General features: G+C 36.7%; 1 protein-coding gene across 1 annotated transcript in view; it reads right to left on the bottom strand.

Annotated features, from left to right (window-relative positions):
• Positions 1 to 934: 934 nt before the first annotated feature.
• LOC125665360 (WD repeat-containing protein 75-like) overlaps positions 935 to 21,758 on the bottom strand; it is a 34,641-nt gene continuing 13,817 nt past the window's right edge. The window contains exons 9-19 of the mRNA XM_056150979.1: positions 20,915 to 21,070; positions 18,016 to 18,212; positions 16,194 to 16,381; positions 14,243 to 14,406; positions 13,673 to 13,862; positions 12,502 to 12,593; positions 11,202 to 11,288; positions 10,228 to 10,451; positions 4,121 to 4,243; positions 1,320 to 1,411; positions 935 to 1,173 (exon numbers count right to left, since the gene is read on the bottom strand). Of these exons, the coding sequence (XP_056006954.1) occupies positions 945 to 1,173; positions 1,320 to 1,411; positions 4,121 to 4,243; positions 10,228 to 10,451; positions 11,202 to 11,288; positions 12,502 to 12,593; positions 13,673 to 13,862; positions 14,243 to 14,406; positions 16,194 to 16,381; positions 18,016 to 18,212; positions 20,915 to 21,070 (1,742 nt within the window). The 3' untranslated portion in view covers positions 935 to 944. The remainder of the gene's footprint in view (positions 1,174 to 1,319; positions 1,412 to 4,120; positions 4,244 to 10,227; positions 10,452 to 11,201; positions 11,289 to 12,501; positions 12,594 to 13,672; positions 13,863 to 14,242; positions 14,407 to 16,193; positions 16,382 to 18,015; positions 18,213 to 20,914; positions 21,071 to 21,758) is intronic.

Raw genomic sequence — 21,758 nt, 5'->3', positions numbered from 1 at the left:
ATTGGCCTTCCTCTGCCTCTTTGAAGCCACATTCTATTATCCACCTTTCTTTGAGGCTCAAAATAATAAATCCAAGTCTCATCACCTGTTATGATACTTACTCTGTATACATATCCTGCTGCATTTGTTTCTGTTATGATGTCATTGCAGTGGCGGATCCAGGGTTTACGAAAGGGGGTGTGTGAGAGTCAAATATTAGCCAAAATACTCAGCCATTTTGGGTGCCAATCTGGAATTTTACTCACACTATTTCTATTATTTACATTTGTGGCGAAAGGGGAGGGGTCTAAATCCCCCACTGCATTGCATAAGCAAGAAGCCAGGTGAAAGTACAGGAACTGACTTTTGAAGCTGCGGTGATTGTATTCATACGCAACAAACTGATCACGTGACCAAATTCATGTTACACGAAATTGAACATAGATTTTATTAGTACTGTCATATAAGGAAGTGCATTGGCAAATGTAAATATTGTTTAATAAATAACCCTCGTACTCTCATTTTTACTATAATAATTTCAATGTAGTTTATCGAAAACGAAAGTAGGTTTTTATTTAATTTTACGACATTTACTAAATCAATTAAGATTCTAATATAGCTTCACCTCACTCATGGAACAATATTAAAGGTGCAAGCAGTAACTCTGGAGCAAGTGTTTTGAAGATTATTGGCAAAATCTGTTAATTTATAAGCATAGACATCTATATACCATAGATATAGAATTTCACTCCCTAAATGAATCATCGAGATATTCAAATCAAAATCCCTTGATCCATTCACTTAGATGACTTCACCAGCATTTATTTCAGCTCTGTACAGACACTTGCACATATGCATACTTCTCACTACACCTGATTTTGTACCACTCCATATTATTCTCTTAACACTAATGCCTACTTTTGATACTTTATTCCAAGCAATAGAGGACAAAAACTATAAAACAATCACGTTTTTATTTCTGAGATCCAGTCCTTTGTGCTTAAAGCCAAGCTGTTCAACACATCATTAGTCTCAGTAACATGTAAATTACTCAACCAATCAAAACTGTCTTTCTGCATTGCATTCTGGGAATCAATTTTCAATGATTTAAGAGATTGTTCTACTTCCATATCCGAATCAGAATTTTGAGATTTCACCTCGATTTCATCCTCATCCTCCTCCTCATTTTCTTCTCTGAAAAAAAAAGGGGTAAACAACTTAGATAGGAAATTCAAATACTTCCTATTTTCCAATTAAGTATGTATATGGAGCATCAGAAGACAGAAAATTAATAATATATCTTTTCAAAAAACTTTTCTATCAAACAAGGTAGCTGGTACCTTTCGGTTTGTTTTCCAAGAATCAAAGACTGTAAGAACGGCAAACAAAGGGAGGTAACTGGTGGCTGGGCATGTGGTGCTGACTCCAAAATCTTTTGTTTTAAAAAGAAATTCAGTTAGAATGAACAATCCAACAAAAATACATTTTCATCAAAGTATCAATAGTGTCTTTTGACATTTACTGTGTCAATTTCATAGGTACAAGTAGTTTTACATCTTGTACAGATCAATATGTACAGAATTAAAAGAAAATGGCAAACACTGTCTCACAATTACAGTAGACATGTCTGTAGATATTTACTGACCTACTAGGTGAAGATAGAGGGTGTGTTGACTATTACATGTGTCTGTAGACTGACCTGCTAGGTGAAGATAGAGGCTGTGTTGACTATTACATGTGTCTGTAGATATTTACTGACCTACCAGGTGAAGATAGAGGGTGTGTTGACTATTACATATGTCTGTAGACTGACCTGCTAGGTGAAGATAGAGGCTGTGTTGACTATTACATGTGTCTGTAGATATTTACTGACCTACTAGGTGAAGATAGAGGGTGTGTTGACTATTACATATGTCTGTAGACTGACCTGCTAGGTGAAGATAGAGGCTGTGTTGACTATTACATGTGTCTGTAGATATTTACTGACCTACCAGGTGAAGATAGAGGGTGTGTTGACTATTACATATGTCTGTAGACTGACCTGCTAGGTGAAGATAGAGGCTGTGTTGACTATTACATGTGTCTGTAGATATTTACTGACCTACTAGGTGAAGATAGAGGGTGTGTTGACTATTACATATGTCTGTAGACTGACCTGCTAGGTGAAGATAGAGGCTGTGTTGACTATTACATGTGTCTGTAGATATTTACTGACCTGCTAGGTGAAGATAGAGGGTGTGTTGACTATTATATATGTCTGTAGACTGACCTGCTAGGTGAAGATAGAGGCTGTGTTGACTATTACATGTGTCTGTAGATATTTACTGACCTGCTAGGTGAAGATAGAGGCTGTGTTGACTATTACATATGTCTGTAGATATTTACTGACCTGCTTGGTGGTGATAGAGGGTGTGTTGACTATTACATATGTCTGTAGATATTTACTGACCTGCTAGGTGATGATAGAAGGTGTGTTGACTATTACATGTGTCTGTAGACTGACCTGCTTGGTGATGATAGAGGGTGTGTTGACTATTACATATGTCTGTAGATATTTACTGACCTGCTTGGTGATGATAGAAGGTGTGTTGACTATTACATGTGTCTGTAGACTGACCTGCTAGGTGATGATAGAAGGTGTGTTGACTATTACATGTGTCTGTAGACTGACCTGCTAGGTGATGATAGAAGGTGTGTTGACTATTACATGTGTCTGTAGATATTTACTGACCTACTAGGTGAAGATAGAGGGTGTGTTGACTATTACATATGTCTGTAGATATTTACTGACCTACTAGGTGAAGATAGAGGGTGTGTTGACTATTACATATGTCTGTCGATATTTACTGACCTGCTTGATGATGATAGAGGGTGTGTTGACTATTACACATGTCTGTCGATATTTACTGACCTGCTTGGTGATGATAGAGGGTGTGTTGACTATTACATATGTCTGTCGATATTTACTGACCTGCTAGGTGATGATAGAGGGTGTGTTGACTATTACATATGTCTGTCGATATTTACTGACCTGCTAGGTGATGATAGAGGGTGTGTTGACTATTACATATGTCTGTCGATATTTACTGACCTGCTAGGTGATGATAGAGGGTGTGTTGACTATTACATGTGTCTGTAGATATTTACTGACCTGTTTGGTGATGATAGAGGGTGTGTTGACTATTACATGTGTCTGTAGATATTTACTGACCTGCTTGGTGATGATAGAGGGTGTGTTGACTATTACATGTGTCTGTAGACTGACCTGCTTGGTGATGATAGAGGGTGTGTTGACTATTACATATGTCTGTAGATATTTACTGACCTGCTTGGTGATGATAGAGGGTGTGTTGACTATTACATATGTCTGTAGACTGACCTGCTTGGTGATGATAGAGGGTGTGTTGACTATTACATATGTCTGTAGATATTTACTGACCTGCTTGGTGATGATAGAGGGTGTGTTGACTATTACATGTGTCTGTAGATATTTACTGACCTGCTTGGTGATGATAGAGGGTGTGTTGACTATTACATGTGTCTGTAGATATTTACTGACCTGCTTGGTGATGATAGAGGGTGTGTTGACTATTACATGTGTCTGTAGATATTTACTGACCTGCTTGGTGATGATAGAGGGTGTGTTGACTATTACATATGTCTGTAGACTGACCTGCTTGGTGATGATAGAGGCTGTGTTGACTATTACATATATCTGTAGGTATTTACTGACCTGCTTGGTGATGATAGAGGCTGTGTTGACTATTACATATATCTGTAGATATTTACTGACCTGCTTGGTGATGATAGAGGCTGTGTTGACTATTACACATGCCTGTAGATATTTACTGACCTGCTAGGTGATGATAGAGGGTGTGTTGACTATTACATATGTCTGTAGACTGACCTGCTTGGTGATGATAGAGGGTGTGTTGACTATTACATATGTCTGTAGACTGACCTGCTTGGTGATGATAGAGGCTGTGTTGACTATTACACATGCCTGTAGATATTTACTGACCTGCTAGGTGATGATAGAGGGTGTGTTGACTATTACATGTGTCTGTAGATATTTACTGACCTGTTTGGTGATGATAGAGGGTGTGTTGACTATTACATATGTCTGTAGATATTTACTGACCTGCTTGGTGATGATAGAGGGTGCGAGTCTCGCCACCTGACTGCCTGTATCCTGTACAGACTTCCTCTCACCCCCAAGGAACACACTGAATGGCGTGGAGGGCAAGTTCTCCTGAATGGCTCTCTGGAATGTGATAAATAGATGTACAATCAACAACCTAAATTTTACATGCAGGAAGGCCAATCAAAAATACACATACAAGCTGCATAATCAGCATACTTTGTGGATTCACACGCCCCTAACATACATAAGGTTTCTACTTGTTTTATCCCTGTAACAATTGAGTGAACAATCATTCTGCTGCTGTCCTAGTTAAATACACCCTGCAAACATTGTTGTGTCATTTTTGATTAATTTGACATTGTTACCTACTGTAATGTGTCTATCCTGCAATTGCGACCAATAAATGGGGAAAACATGCATGAATCATGACATGATCTTTAATACCTAACACAAGTACAACAGAGTCTTCCAAACAGGACTGGAATTAATCAGAGCCTCCTAACAGTTCATACTGCCTGCTTCGTCATTATTTTTCTAAGTGCCCAGTAAACAGGTTAACTTAGCCCACAACTGTCAGCAGGTTAACTTAGCCCACAACAACTCTCAGCAACTTAACTTAACCCACAACAACTCTCAGCTGGTTAACTTAACCCACAACAACTCTCAGCAGGTTAACTAACCCACAACAACTCTCAGCAGGTTAACTTAATCCATAACAACTCTCAGCAGGTTAACTTAACCCACAACAACTCTCAGCAGGTTAACTTAACCCACAACAACTCTCAGCAACTTAACTTAACCCACAACAACTCTCAGCAGGTTAACTTAACCCACAACAACTCTCAGCAACTTAACTTAACCCACAACAACTCTCAGCAGGTTAACTTAACCCACAACAACTCTCAGCAGGTTAACTTAACCCACAACAACTCTCAGCAGGTTAACTTAATCCACAACAACTCTCAGCAGGTTAACTTAACCCACAACAACTCTCAGCAGGTTAACTTAACCCAAAACAACTCTCAGCAGGTTAACTTAACCCACAATAACTCTTAGCAGGATGACTTTATCCATAACAACTCTCAGCAGGTTAACTTAAACTAAAACAACTCTCAGCAGGTTAACTTAACCCACAACAACTCTCAGCAGGTTAACTTAACCTACAAGAACTCTATGTGGGTTAGCTTAACCAACATCTTTAAAAGAGGTAAACTTCACCCACAACAAAACTGAACAAGTTAACTTGAGCCACAACAACTCTAAGAAGGTTAGCTTAACTCACAACAACTTTAAACAGGTTAACTTAAACCATAAGAACTCTAAAAAGGTTTAACCCACAACTCTTAAAGGGGTTAGCATCATTAAACAAGAGGCCCAGGGGCCTTATAGGTCACCTGAGTATCATGTAAGAACCTTCCAATGTTTGAATTAGGTTTGTGTTTAAATATAAGAATTTTACTTTTGGATGGAAGAAACATTGAATAGCTATGTGGTCAGCCCCACCTTTGCACCAGAACCCCTGACCCAGGGGCCATAAATTTCAGTTTTGAAAGAAGCATCCTTGATCATCATTATCATACTATTAGTTTGTCTACTTAATACCCAGCAGCAGAGGAGAAGATTTTCAAAGAAATAAAATGCATTTTTTTTTTTCACTATATGATCAATAGGGCCCCACCCTAATACCAGAACCCCTGACCCAGGGGCCATGAATTTCACAATTTTGAAAGAGGCATCCTTGCTCATCATAACCATGCTATTGGTTTGTCTACTTAATACCCAAGGACAGAGAAGAAAATTTTCAAAGAAATAATGCATTTTCACTATATGACTTATAGAGCCCCACCCTAGCACCAGAACCCCTGATCCAGGGGCCATGAATTTCACAATTTTTAACAAGAGGTACTGTGAGCAATGCTCACTAAGAATACCCCCCGCTTACCCCAATCTCCCAAAGCATGTTGGTAATAGGTATAAACTACCTCTTTTCTGAATGTTGCTACTTCGATGTCCAGTGCGCATGACCTTTGACCTTTTGACCCCAAAATCGATAGGGAACATCTTCATCCCATGGGTAGTCCATATGTATGATATGGTGACTGTAGGTGGAAAGGATAACGCTTTAGAGCCCGGAAACCATATTGCTACTTCAATGTCCAGTGCACGTGACCTTTGACCTTTTGACCCCAAAATCGATAGGGATCATCTTCATCCCATGGGTAGTCCATATATATGATATGGTGACTGTAGGTGGAAAGGATAACACTTTAGAGCCCGGAAACCATATTGCTACTTCGATGTCCAGTGTGCTTGACCTTTGGACCCCAAAATCGATAGGGAACATCTTCATCCCATAGGTAGTCCATATATATGATATGGTGACGGTAGGTGGAAAGGATAATGCTTTAGAGCCTGGAAACCATTGCGTCTACAGACAGACGGACAGACACACGGACAACCCGATTCCAGTATACCCCCCCACAATTTGTTGCAGGGGGTATAAAGAGGCATCCTTGCTCATCATTACCATGCTATTAGTTTGTCTACTTAATACCCAGAGACAGAGAAGATTTTCAAAGAATTTCTACACTTTCACTATATGACCAATAGAGCCCCACCCTAACACAAGAACCCCTGCCCCAGGGGCCATGAATTTCACAATTTTGGTGGAGGGCTCAACGCTCATTATAATTATGCCCACAGTTTGGCTTCTTGATGTCCAGGAGTAAAGAAGAAGATTTTTTAAAATTACACTCATTTTGATGGTTTTTGCCCCACCCCTCAGGTCCCAGGGGGGCAGGGACCACGAATTTCACAATTTTTGTTCCCCTCCACCCACAGATGCTATATGCCAAAATTGGTTGAAATTGGTTCAGGGGTTTCAGAGAAGAAGCTGAAAATGTTCAAATGTTAACGCACGACGCACGTCGCACGACGACGGACAAAAACAGATAGCAATAGGTCACCTGAATGAATTCAGGTGACCTAAAAAAAACCTAAAAGGGATTCACTTAACCCAATACAACTCAAATGGGTTAAGTGTACCCAAAACAACTCTAAATGGGTTAAGTGTACCCAAAACAAATCTGAATGGGTTAAGTGAACCCAAAACAACTCTAAATGAATAAAGTGTACCCAAAACAACTCTGAATGGGTTAAGTATACCCAAAACAACTCTGAATGGGTTAAGTGTACCCAAAACAACTCTAAATGAATAAAGTGTACCCAAAACAACTCTGAATGGGTTAAATATACCCAAAACAACTCTGAATGGGTTAAGTGAACCTAAAACAACTCTAAATGAATAAAGTGTACCCAAAACAACTCTAAATGGGTTAAGTGTACCCAAAACAACTCTGAATGGGTTAAGTGAACCTAAAACAACTTTAAATGAATAAAGTGTACCCAAAACAACTCTGAATGGGTTAAGTGTACCCAAAACAACTCTGAATGGGTTAAGTGTACCCAAAACAACTCTAAATGGGTTAAATATACCCAAAACAACTCTGAATGGGTTAAGTGTACCCAAAACAACTCTAAATGAATAAAGTGTACCCAAAACAACTCTAAATGGGTTAAGTGTACCCAAAACAACTCTGAATGGGTTAAGTGTACCCAAAACAACTCTGAATGGGTTAAATGTACCCAAAACAACTCTGAATGGGTTAAGTGTACCCAAAACAACTCTGAATGGGTTAAGTGTACCCAAAACAACTCTAAATGAATAAAGTGTACCCAAAACAACTCTGAATGGGTTAAATATACCCAAAACAACTCTGAATGGGTTAAGTGTACCCAAAACAACTCTAAATGGGTTAAGTGTACCCAAACCAACTCTAAATGAATAAAGTGTACCCAAAACAACTCTAAATGGGTTAAGTGTACCCAAAACAACTCTGAATGGGTTCAATGTACCCAAAACAACTCTGAATGGGTTAAGTGTACCCAAAACAACTCTAAATGGGTTAAGTGTACCCAAAACAACTCTGAATGGGTTAAGTGTACCCAAAATAACTCTGAATGGGTTAAGTGTACCCAAAACAACTCTGAATGGGTTAAGTGTACCCAAAACAACTCTGAATGGGTTAAGTGTACCCAAAACAACTCTGAATGGGTTAAGGGTACCTACAACTTTAAGCAGGCTAGCTTTATTCATCGAAAAAATTAGCAAATATAAACAACCATAAAACATGTAAATATCAGAATCAAATCTGTAGTGTATCCCAAAAAGAAAATCGGATATTTCTATAACCAATTCAAATTTTATATGATTATCATTAGCATAATCAATTACATAATTTACACAACTGTAAAGTACAAAAAGAATTACGAAGCTTTCCTGACATGTCCAGAAAATAACTTTGACAGTTCTGAATATAATCTACTGATTCTATTAAAAGACTTTTGAAAATCTGGTGTGCTTCATGCCCTCATTACCTATTATTACAACAGCCATACTGTAACAAAATCAAGTAAATAATTAAAATTGGGTCATTTTCTGAGTATTCCATGGGGATCTGGGTTAGATTAGGTCCTCAGTACCCCTCACTTGTTGTAAAAGGTGACTTAATGGGGCAGTCCTTCCGATGAGATTGCAAAAACAGAGGCCCACTGTCACAGAAGGTGTGGCACGATAAATGCTCAAACGCCGTAGCACCGAGCATAGGCTTAAGTTTTCCAGCCCTTCACCAGCAATGTTGACACCTCCATTTAAGTGAAAAATTCTCCAGTGGGACATTAAACAATTGAAACAATGAACCATATTCTGAGGCTGATTTATTTTGGGAAGTGTTCTTATATACATTTGGTTTGGAATATCTAGGATGTTTTCCTTACATCGCACTTCCATCTGTATCTCATAATTTGGTAAGAAAATAGAAATTTGTATTTTTAGCAATGAATAAATTTGGTAGTGCCAATACTACTAGCTGCAGATCTGTAGCTCTCTGGAAAAATATTTGGACAGGCCAGAAAGCTACAGATCCATCCCTTCTAAAAACCTTCAATTTACGGCGCAGAAAAAATGTGCACGGTTGAGGCCATCTATTGTTGTATTCTTGCCTCTACATCTCAAAAATTCGATATCAAAAAAATCCTAACATTGGAAACACTATACTTGTGTCATATATACAGCTTAAAATGTCCATTAAAGCCCCAACCCGAAAACTCCCAACTTCAAATGATTTCGTTTGTTGATGTAGCCAGTCGAATCGAACCCTGTTGATTTTTGTATTTCGTATAATATCTGATTCTAGGTATGTACTCTGCCTTCATGCATCATAAACACAAATAATAAATATAAAATGAAAATGCATAATTTTTCTAGACCTAAAAGTAGCTCTTGAGTATTGAAAAGTAATCCGGGTATATTATGAAAGCCTATAGTTCTCACTAAATGTAATTCAATTTTCAAACCTATTTAAACAATTATTTTTTAAACAAACTGGAATGACTACATCCAAAATATTTGTGGGGATAGACACGATTGTTTTTTTTAAATAGTATAAGTATGGAAATAACTGGTGTTGGATTTTACAGTTTAATGGCTGAGGCTAGTCTGCTCTACATCACTATATTCATTTAGATTTTCTTAAAATAATACATGATATTGGCAGGGATGTGACTGAATTCCTCACAAATCAGAGGAAAACTGGTCCAAAAGGGAGGAAAACACCTCACCCTACCTGGAAAAATATCATTTTCTGCCACTTTAGATCCAGAGTGTTTCATTTTTTTGAAAATTGAGCAAATCAGAGGATTTCCTCTGAAAAGAGGAAAAATCACACCCCTGTATTGGTTGTAGAGAAGATTTTTTACAATTGGTCAATTTTTGGAAACTTTTAACGTGTCTCAAAGACCCAAGGGGTGAGTCCTGAAATTTATGTCGAACCCTTGACTTAAAAGATTCTTCATATCAAATTTGAAAGAATTGGATTATCAAGAGGTCGACACAGACCAATAGCAATAGATCATCTGAGTGACTCAGGTGACCAAAAAAGACAAATATCGTTCATAAAAAGGACAATGCATGATTTAAATTTCCTTCTTGTTTTTTATGTCTACAGCGCTATTATGTATACAGCTAGCACTGTAAACACACTTACCGGGTCTAGGCTGCTCCGTTTCTCTTCCTCCTCTTCATTAACCACAGTTTGAAGTTCTTGCTCTTCATTAAAGAAATAGAGCTGTGATGAGGTCTGCCATTCTAGTTGTTTCCCTTTTGTGGAACCTTTTGTTTGAGGTATGAATATTGCACACGTGACAGGCGACTTGGATATTAAAGGTTTGGAATAGACAATGTCTGAACTGGAGGGCTTAAAGACATACACTGAAATGGAATTCGGAACAAAATACATACCACAAAACAACACAGCTAATGAGACCATTGTAAAATATCTTTTTTCAAAATAACTTGATTCATGATTTTTGTTAGACTTGTTAAGTCTTGATGTTTATTTCCTTCCTATTTTTCTGTCTGCTCTCTGTGACAGTTTAATTGTCCTAATTAAAACAGAAAGTTGCTATGTTCTGTCAATATAAAACAGAAAGTTGCTATGATCTGTCAATATAATACACAAAGTTGCTATGATCTGTCAATATAATACACAAAGTTGCAATGTTCTGTCTGTTTAATTGTCCTAAAACATAAAGTTGCTATAATGTTTTGTCAATATAAAAAGACATGAAAATTGGTTGATTTTTACGCTCTTTTCGCATTATTTCAGCCATTTTATGGAATCAGATATGTGAAACATAAAGATTTGAGAAAGCCTAGATTTTTATTCATTCAATTAATCGATGTTCTATTAATAGTCTTGATTTGAGCACAGTGGTACAATGGTCACAACTTGAACTGTACAGTCATACTTAGACAAACCACATTATCTGAAACTGGATGGAGCTCACAAAAAACTCATATATCTTAAATTTTGAGATACTGAGGTTAAAATACAGAAAATATAGTTGGGACTTTCAGCTTATTTCGACATATTCCTTTAATATGGAAGTTCAACTGTATATACATGTATTAGAATTCACAAAGTTTCTCTCAGTGTTCACACATTTGCTGCATACTCACATTTCTGTTCACTGTCAATGACTGCCATATAGGGTGACAAAGGATCTGTGGCCAAAACACTAACATCAACTTGCACACTCCATACAACTGTAACACACAGGTAGAAATATAATTATTCAGCAATTATTACATTCACTGTTTATTTTTAAAGGACATATCACACATTTCCAAAGTACATAAAGTTATATTAATTTTATGTTCCAACGTTAAAAACATGCCAAGGAGTCTGCGCTTTGTTTTTTGCTTGAGGCAGGCCACATCCAACAGTAACTGAACTGAAACTCGTCATTTACTGTCTTGGTTGGTTGTATATTGTTTAATATCCCTCTCAAGTTGTATATTGTTAAACATCCCTCTCAAGTTGTATATTGTTTAACATCCCTCTCAAGAATCTTTCACTCGCATGGATATGTCACCATTGCAGGTGAAGGCCTGCAAAATTTAAACCTCTGCTCAGCACTCATGGCCATTGAGCAGGGAGGGATCTTTATCATACCACACCTGCTGTGACACGGGACCTCGGTTTTTGCGGTCTCATCCGAAGGACTGTCCCATTTAGTCACCTCTTACGACAAGCAAGGGGTACTGAGGAACTATTCTAACCCGGATTCCCACAGGATTCAAACCAGGCTATTTCTCTCATCATCAGTACTAACAAGTCTACTAGTGACTATTTCTCTCATTATTAGTACTAACAAGTCCACTAGAGAATAATTTCTCTCATTATCAGTACTAACAAGTCCACTAGAGACTATCTCTCATTATCAGTACTAACAAGTCCACTAGAGACTATTTCTCTCATTATCAGTACACAGTTTGTTTGTTTACTTTATGTTCAGGAGTCTAGAAGAATTTAACTGAATGATGCATTTTTACTTATGAACCAACCTAGATGTGCCAGAGTAGAGAATATTTTTTAAAGACTGCGTATCACTTTCAAGTTTCAGCTCTGAAGGATGCCTCCATCCTAAGCGGACTAGAGATGAAAAATTCACAATTTTTGTTTGGCCTTCCTCCTTACAGTGTAGGAACTATACAAAATTAGCCCTATAGAAATTAAGAAGGCTGAATATGTTCAAATATTAACAAATGATGAACAAACAAAAGCAGATTGCAGCAAGTCAGCTAAAAGAGCTCTCAATGAATACCCCAGCTGTTATCTACATGTGTATGCTAGATTTAAAACCATATTGCAATCTTTTTCCAACAAATGCTAGGTTTTTTTTTTATCTAGACTACTGTATTTTTAAACAATAATATTCTAACAACAGAACCACTGTTAACAAGTCACAAGATCTACCTGCACAGGTAAGGAGGTTCCAAACACACAATAAATCATCGGACACACTGACCAAGAGATGACAACAGGACTGATGGCCGAATTCACAGAATCTGGAAAAAAATCCCAATTTAACTCAGCATACACTTAAATATGTACACGCTGTACATCTAATTAAAAATAAAGTTACTCCTAAACACGTGGTATTAAAATGCATGAAATATATGAAGTTTTATTCTATACTATATTTTCTTGATTCAGTGATACCTAATTATAGCTTAATATGCTAACATAATACCATAAATCTCTTTTATTTCACCAGGCCTTATTTTTGTGAGGCTACCATGATGTAATTTTTCACAAGACAAACCTTTCACAAATTGTTATTCATTGATTAAGTATTGTAAATTTAAGAGTTTTTTCTTGGAAACTATATTTTCATGAAAGACCATTACTGCAAAACTATGCATAAATAAAGTTATCTCAATTTTGATTTACAGAATTAGAATTTGCATATTTGTTGGCAATATCAGCACGAAGATGGTAAATGTCTGCTTTTGGCCCCTCCCCCTATTAACTGGGAGATAAAGGTGGTAAACGTCTGCTGATGGCCCCTCCCCTATAAACTGTTGGGGAGGAGATGAAGACGGTAAATGTCTGGTGATGGCTCCTCCCCCATAATCTGTCAGGGGGGTGAAGATGGTAAATTTCTACTTTTGGCCCCTCCCCCTATTAACTGGGGGATAAAGGTGGTAAATGTCTGCTGATGGCCTATCCCCCTATACACTGTGGGGGAAGAGATGAAGATGGTAAATGTCTGATGGCCCCTCCCCTATAAACTGGGGGAGGGGATGGCTATGAATCCTTTACTTCTTCTACAGTTACCACAAAATTGAAACACTTGTCCACAAGCCAACAGGTCATAATGCTTACTCCTTTTATCCACTTTTAAAAGATTTAAAGTTTTATAATGGTACCAGTTACAGTAGCCTAGTGGTTAGATGATAAATCAAGATTATGTGAAATGGTGCATCAGCTCTGACTGCCCCAAATTTTACATACACTAAGGTTATAAGTATAGACATAGTAAAAAATTATGCTTATCACGAAATACGTCGTCCTGAATAATTATGTTTTACAGTTCTGCATATCGTGGACTAGAAAACTCAGAGAAACTGCAATAAACACTTACTTGATATCTCGGTTGTCGTCTGAGTGAGTGTTGAAGCAATGCCGGAGTACATTATTTTCCGTGTCCCAAATCGTCACTGTCGAGGAAAATCCCACGGCCAGAAGGGATCCGTCCTCTGAGAATGACACCGGGCCCGCCGGCCGATCTTTGTAGTAACCCACGTTGTGACATATCCACTTCGTATTCTTCCCTTTTATAAGATGATCGTACTTCAGTAAGCATTATCAGAGAATCTGTGTTATGTACATGTATGTTTCATATTATAATTCTTTCTCCTGAAGTTTGAATTTGACCTCTAACAGGCAGAATCAAAATGGAGCAAGAGTTTTCCATGTAAGAGTGTCACAATAGCCCACTCTTGTACAAGTGTCACAATAGCCCACTATTATAGCCCACTATTGCACTAGATAGCAACATCAAGAAAGGACCTCGGAAGTTGTGAGAACTTGTTTCCTTTTGTATATTGAACACATATATACAATAAAATAGGTTCAAATCAATAGCTCACTGAAAAGTGATGTCTTCAAAATAAAAGTTTTTCAATGCTAATCTACCCTATCCAACACTCACTGTAAATATCAGAATCATCCACACAAGTCCATGTTTTGAACTTGCCATCACCACCAGATGTCACTACAGTGGGGACCACATCAAGGTCATCACCATGGGGACGGAACTTTAAGTCAACCACTTTCTTGTCATGGGGATAATGAACAATTGTGTTCAGGATATACCTATAAAATACAGACAGAATACACCTATACAATACATACAAGATATTAAAATACAGACAGAATACACCTATACAATACATACAAGATATTAAAATACAGACAGAGTACACCTATACAATACATACAAGATATTAAAATACAGACAGAGTACACCTATACAATACATACAAGATATTAAAATACAGACAGAGTACACCTATACAATACATACAAGATACTTTTAAAATACAGACTGGATATACCTATAAAATAGATACCAATATACCTATAAAATACAGATATTGTGAACGTCGGCAGTCTACACAAGATATTGTGAACGCCGGCAGTCTACACAAGATATTGTGAACGCCAGCAGTCTACACAACATATTGTGAACGTCGGCAGTCTACACAAGATATTGTGAACGCCGGCAGTCTACACAAGATATTGTGAATGCAGGCAGTTTACACAAGATATTGTGAACGCCGGCAGTCTACACAAGATAATGTGAACGCCGGCAGTCTACACAAGATATTGTGAATGTTAGCAGTCTACACAAGATATTGTGAATGTCAGCAGTCTACACAAGATATTGTGAACGCCAGCAGTCTACACAAGATATTGTGAACGCCGGCAGTCTACACAAGATATTGTGAATGTTAGCAGTCTACACAAGATATTGTGAATGTCAGCAGTCTACACAAGATATTGTGAATGTCAGCAGTCTACACAAGATATTGTGAATGCCGGCAGTCTACACAAGATATTGTGAATGCCGGCAGTCTACACAAGATATTGTGAACGCCGGCAGTCTACACAAGATATTATGAATGTCAGCAGTCTACACAAGATATTGTGAATGCTGGCAGTCTACACAAGATATTGTGAACGCTGGCAGTATACACAAGATATTGTGAACGCCCGCAGTATACACAAAATATTGTAAACACTGGCAGTATACAGAAGATATTGTAAATGCTGGCAGTATACAGAAGATATTGTAAACACTGGCAGTATACAGAAGATATTGTGAACGCTGGCAGTATACAGAAGATATTGTAAACGCTGGCAGTATACAGAAGATATTGTGAACACTGGCAGTATACACAAGATATCATGAACGCCAGCAGTATCCACAAGATATTGTGAATGTTGGCAGTATACAGAAGACATTGTAAACGCTGGCAGTATACACAAGATATTGTGAATGCTGGCAGTATACACAAGATATTGTAAACGCCAGCAGTATACAGAAGATATTGTAAACACCGGCAGTCTACACAAGATATTGTAAACGCTGGCAGTATACAGTAGATATTGTGAACGCTGGCAGTATACAGAAGACATTGTGAATGCTGGCAGTATACAGAAGACATTGTGAACACTGGCAGTATACAGAAGATATTGTAAACACTGGCAGTATACACAAGATATTGTGAACGCCCGCAGTATACAGTAGATATTGTGAATGCTGGCAGTATGCACTTACTCTTGTGAACGCTGGCAGTATACAGTAGATATTGTGAACGCTGGCAGTATACAGAAGACATTGTGAATGCTGGCAGTATACAGAAGACATTGTGAACACTGGCAGTATACAGAAGATATTGTAAACACTGGCAGTATGCACAAGATATTGTGAACGCCCGCATTATACAGAAGATATTGTAAATGCTGGCAGTATGCAGTAGACATTGTGAATGCTGGCAGTATACAGAAGACATTGTGAACGCTGGCAGTATGCACTTACTCTTGTGAACGCTGGCAGTATACAGAAGATATTGTAAACGCTGGCAGTATGCACTTACTCTTGTGATTCCTCCTGATACATCCAAAACTTGAGCTGTATATCAGGGGACATAACCCCATCGTCCCAAACGTCCACCGTGGCTAACCACTCCCCCTGACTACTGAAAGCAGCATTGGTTACCTCTGTTGGGTATAATGGTTTGGAGAGGTCTTCTGGTGATGTGTAATTCTCCTGGACAATATCCAGCTACAGAAGAACACAAATAAGTCAATATCCAGATACAGAAGTACACAAATAAAACAATATCCAAATACAAAAGTACACAAATAAAACAATGTCCAGATACAGAAGTAAACAAATAAAACAATATCCAGCTACAGAAGTACACAAATAAATCAATATCCAGCTACAGAAGTAAACAAATAAAACAATATCCAGATACAAAAGTACACAAATAAATCAATATCCAGATACAAAAGTACACAAATAAAACAATATCCAGATACAAAAGTACACAAATAAATCAATATCCAGATACAAAAGTACACAAATAAAACAATATCCAACTACAGAATTACACAAATAAAACAATATCCAGATACAAAAGTACACAAATAAAACAATATCCAGCTACAGAAGTACACAAATAAAACAATGTCCAGATACAGAAGTACACAAATAAAACAATATCCAGATACAGAAGTACACAAATAAATCAATATCCAGCTACAGAAGTACACAAATAAAACAATATCCAGATACAAAAGTACACAAATAAAACAATATCCAGATACAAAAGTACATAAATAAAACAATATCCAGATACAGAAGTAAACAAATAAGTCAATATCCAGATACAAAAGTACATAAATAAAACAATATCCAGATACAGAAGTAAACAAATAAGTCAATATCCAGATACAAAAGTACACAAATAAAACAATATCCAGATACAAAAGTACATAAATAAAACAATATCCAGATACAGAAGTAAACAAATAAGTCAATATCCAGATACAAAAGTACATAAATAAAACAATATCCAGATACAGAAGTAAACAAATAAGTCAATATCCAGATACAAAAGTACACAAATAAAACAATATCCAACTACAGAATTACACAAATAAAACAATGTCCAGATACAGAAGTACACAAATAAAACAATGTCCAGATACAGAAGTACACAAATAAAACAATATCCAGCTACAGAAGTAAACAAAACAATATCCAGCTACAGAAGTAAACAAATAAAACAATATCCAGCTACAGAAGTACACAAATAAAACAATATCCAGATACAGAAGTACACAAATAAAACAATATCCAGATACAGAAGTAAACAAATAAAACAATATCCAACTACAGAAGTACACAAATAAAACAATATCCAGATACAGAAGTAAACAAATAAAACAATATCCAGATACAGAAGTACACAAATAAAACAATATCCAGATACAGAAGTACACAAATAAAACAATATCCAGATACAAAAGCTTTTCAATTTATGTCCCCCTTGTTCCAAACATGCTTCATACGAATTTGAAAAGAATTCGAATGGCAGTTATCAAGTAGTTAAAAATGTTCAATTATTAACGCACAACGGATGCTAACCAATTGCAATAGGTCACCTGAGTTGACCTAAAAATTCTATGAATCAATGGCATTCATACATAATTTAGATTGTGACAAGCAATAATCATTGTGGCCAAGTCCTAAGGGAACAAATTTGACCACTGACCTTAAACTGGTAATAACTATGACCTTGACCTCTCAGTTTTGCAATGTTTAATCAATATCATCTTGTATATCAACATGTATGCCTAAAGTTAGAAACAAAAATGCATGTCCCCAATATTTGAGGAATTGAAACTTACATCATACAGCTGTTTATCCGCCTCAATGGAATAGAACTGCAAGTGTCCAACCCGTCCATTGGTAACTAGTGCCTTTGTCCTTGGGTCATATAAGAGACGAACAGACAGTCTGACCCACAACTGAGTATGTAGGTGACACAGCGACAAACCATCAATCACATGGAGCAGCTCAAAGGTATTAGAAATCAGGTTCACACCTATACAAAGGTATTAGAAATCAGGTTCACACCTATACAAAGGTATCAGAAATCAGGTTCACACCTATACAAAGGTATTAGAAATCAGGTTCACACCTATACAAAGGTATTAGAAATCAGGTTCACACCTATACAAAGGTATTAGAAATCAGGTTCACACCTATACAAAGGTATCAGAAATCAGGTTCACACCTATACAAAGGTATTAGAATCAGGTTCACACCTATACAAAGGTATTAGAAATCAGGTTCACACCTATACAAAGGTATTAGAAATCAGGTTCACACCTATACAAAGGTATTAGAATCAGGTTCACACCTATACAAAGGTATTAGAAATCAGGTTCACACCTATACAAAGGTATCAGAAATCAGGTACACACCAGTGCTCGAGCTGGGCTTCGCCATTTTCGCCAATGGCGAATTTTTTTTCAAAAATGGCGAAAAAAAATTGAAAGTGGCGCAAATCCCTTTTTGCAATAAATTGTATTTTTAATCCTTTGTCAGTGACACATCGCCTGTTTGTTTATGCAGTCAAAATCTGTTTATTCAGTCAACGCGTGCGACTGGAAATCTCGCGTCGCTCCAGTGCACACAGAGCTGGTCACAGCCTCAGGTAATTTATGGCTGCAAAAAAGTCGGTGATTATGTAATAAAGTACATCGACAGCTGTTTACCCTGCTGTGGTCAATTGTTTAACATTTAAAGTCATACATTATCGTGTTATCATCTCCACATTAACCAGAGAACCGACCGGTAATTAAATTGGCCGTATTATTGTGTAAAATGTATATATGAATACATCAATTGTTTGTTTTTGCGGCCAAACTCGTTGATTACAAGATTTTGATTTTGATGTGTTTGATTTTAGTTCGAATATTTCATAAACAATGCGGTCGGTCACCATTGATATGGACATAGCAATTTTAATAAATAATTTTCTTTGAAGTTCGGTGCACAACAGTATAAAAATTCTAATCTCATAAGACTACGCACCCCATTCTATTTTGACAGTAAACTTGTAGCTTCTGACCCTAGTCAGTCTAAAATTAAAAAAATATCTATGTTTGGCTTTACAGTCAACCCCATCTGATTCTGTCCAAATTGCAAAATCTTCCATACAAAAACGGAAATTTAATAGGGAATGGTTGAGATACGACTCTAAATTGGGCTTGATGTTTTGTGACATCTGCATTTCAGCCAATGTACACAATGTTTTCACTGAGGGGTGTAGCATCATGAAGTTTATATTTATATGATTTATTATCTGATTTTTGATTTCCATAATAGAATTTATCAAACAAATCAACTTCTTATTATTTCAGAAAGAAGTGTTTAGGTATGGTAGCTGGATATGATTAAGTAATGTAACTGATTCAAAATGCTAAAATAAGTGTAATGAATAAAATAATATGATGGAAATAATTATAAAGCATGTGATTATTTGTGCCGCGCCACTCCCCGAAAAAGTGGCGAAAGGGAATTCTGGTCCAGTGGGAGCACTGGTACACACCTATACAAAGGTATTAGAAATCAGGTTCACACCTATACAAAGGTATTAGAAAATACAAACCCCCAAGGTTCATTCAAATTGGAGTATATTTAAATTAAAGCATATTTGAATGTCACATCAGACAAAAATATCAAACTTTCATTGACCTTAATAAATAACATTGGGTCAGGGTCATGACACACCCTCTGGCTATACACAACTCATGTGTAGGAGCTTCTAATCCATTATATTAAGTTATGGCCCTGACAAAAACTTTAAACTTTATTTTTCAGTGACATGTTTGGGGCTAGAGAATAATAAGGTATTATCCTAGAGTATTCCCCTTACACCTGCACATATTTGGACCCGTATACAGTGTATCAGCTTTACATGTAGCCCGGGGTTACTAACTACACCCCCCCCCCCCCCCCCCCCCCCCATTGTCCTATATTACTCCCATAACAACAAAGTCCCTCAAAAAATTTCATCCTTTACACGACCATAAAGGAACAGAGGACATTCATATATCTATACTACTATATAATAATTGTGGACTCGATTATTTGGGAGAGAGCTGTCTTTTAGAACATACTTTTCAAATTTGAACCTATTTTTTATCTATGACCGTTAATTTACTAACTTAAATAAATCGTCAAAAATAACAAAATGATTCAGAATTTAAAACCAAGATAATTTGAATTTTACAATCACTGCATATGCATTAGCAAAAGAAAGGAGAGGATCTCGAACAGAAAAAACCTTACAACACAAACATATGTTTACATGCTACCATACAACACTAATGTATGTTCACATGCTACCATACAACCCAAACATATGTTCACATACAATGTAATACCATACAACCCTATCATATGTTCACATAATACCATACAACCCTATCATATGTTCACATGCTACCATACAATTGAAAACTTTTGAAAATATACAAGTTGAAAATGTAGGTGGGAATCCAGAGTTAACTTGCGTAGTTCTTTCCGGATATGTTGGGATAGTATATATATATGTATAATTGTGGCACCATATATTCATATATTTGTACATGTAATCACTTGGGATCAACTTCATAAATATACTTTGTACATGAATTGTGTGGATGACCTCTTGTTATTTTGGATTAAGAGGATCACACTGCATCTGAAATCTTTCTGTATCTGTGAGTAATTTTTGAAGATGCATAACATACTTACAGTTGTCTTGGTGACAGGTGGCAAACACTTGGTTGTCAGGGGAACAGACCACATGGCCTATTGGGGCCCTCAAACGGGGAAGAAATTCTCTCTCTTTGGAGTTATATTGCCATTTCACTAACACACACTCATGACCTCCACTTAATAACTGTGAACCTGAAAATCATAATCACTTCAGAGGTGAATAGTTTAAACTGAACTTTAAATATACAAACAAAAAACATAAATTACTTAACATTCTCCTTACTTTTCTCATCTTTTCAATAATAAAAATCAAATTAATTGATACTTATTTCTTACTATAAAATTCTGATTTACTTTCATATTTGTCTATTTCCTTGTTTTAAGGACGAAATTTGATATGGATGAAAAGAGGAGGATATGTGCAACAATATTTTGAAATTAAAAACTTTCAAATTCACTTTGATTATTTACTTGTCAAAAAATTGCAGTTTTAGTTGATAGTGGTCTGAAAAAAATCTAAAACCTTTGCTGAACTCAAACCCACGATCTACATGATCTACAATTCAGCAGTCGACAAGCTAACCAATTGAGCAACTCAGATAGGCAATAATACCGTACATCAGGTTTTTTCAGCGTGTATCCAATTTCCACTTTGTTCATAACGATTTCCGAATCGTGGAAAGTAAATCCGCGTAAATTTGATAATTTGATACAAAGTTTTGTTTTTGAGATAGAGTTATATAGTATACAGGTTATAGTAAGGTGAAAATTCTGTGTTCAGTGTGCTTTGTCCCCCCCTCCCAAGCACCAGATAACAGGTATGTAAACCTCCTTATTTAATAAAAATGGGCCATGTTCCTTGCTTCAATCAATGTGTAAT

This window comes from Ostrea edulis, chromosome 10 (genome assembly GCF_947568905.1).
Source record: "Ostrea edulis chromosome 10, xbOstEdul1.1, whole genome shotgun sequence".
Lineage (NCBI taxonomy): Eukaryota > Metazoa > Mollusca > Bivalvia > Ostreida > Ostreidae > Ostrea > Ostrea edulis.
This window is presented reverse-complemented; position numbering and strand designations above follow the sequence as displayed.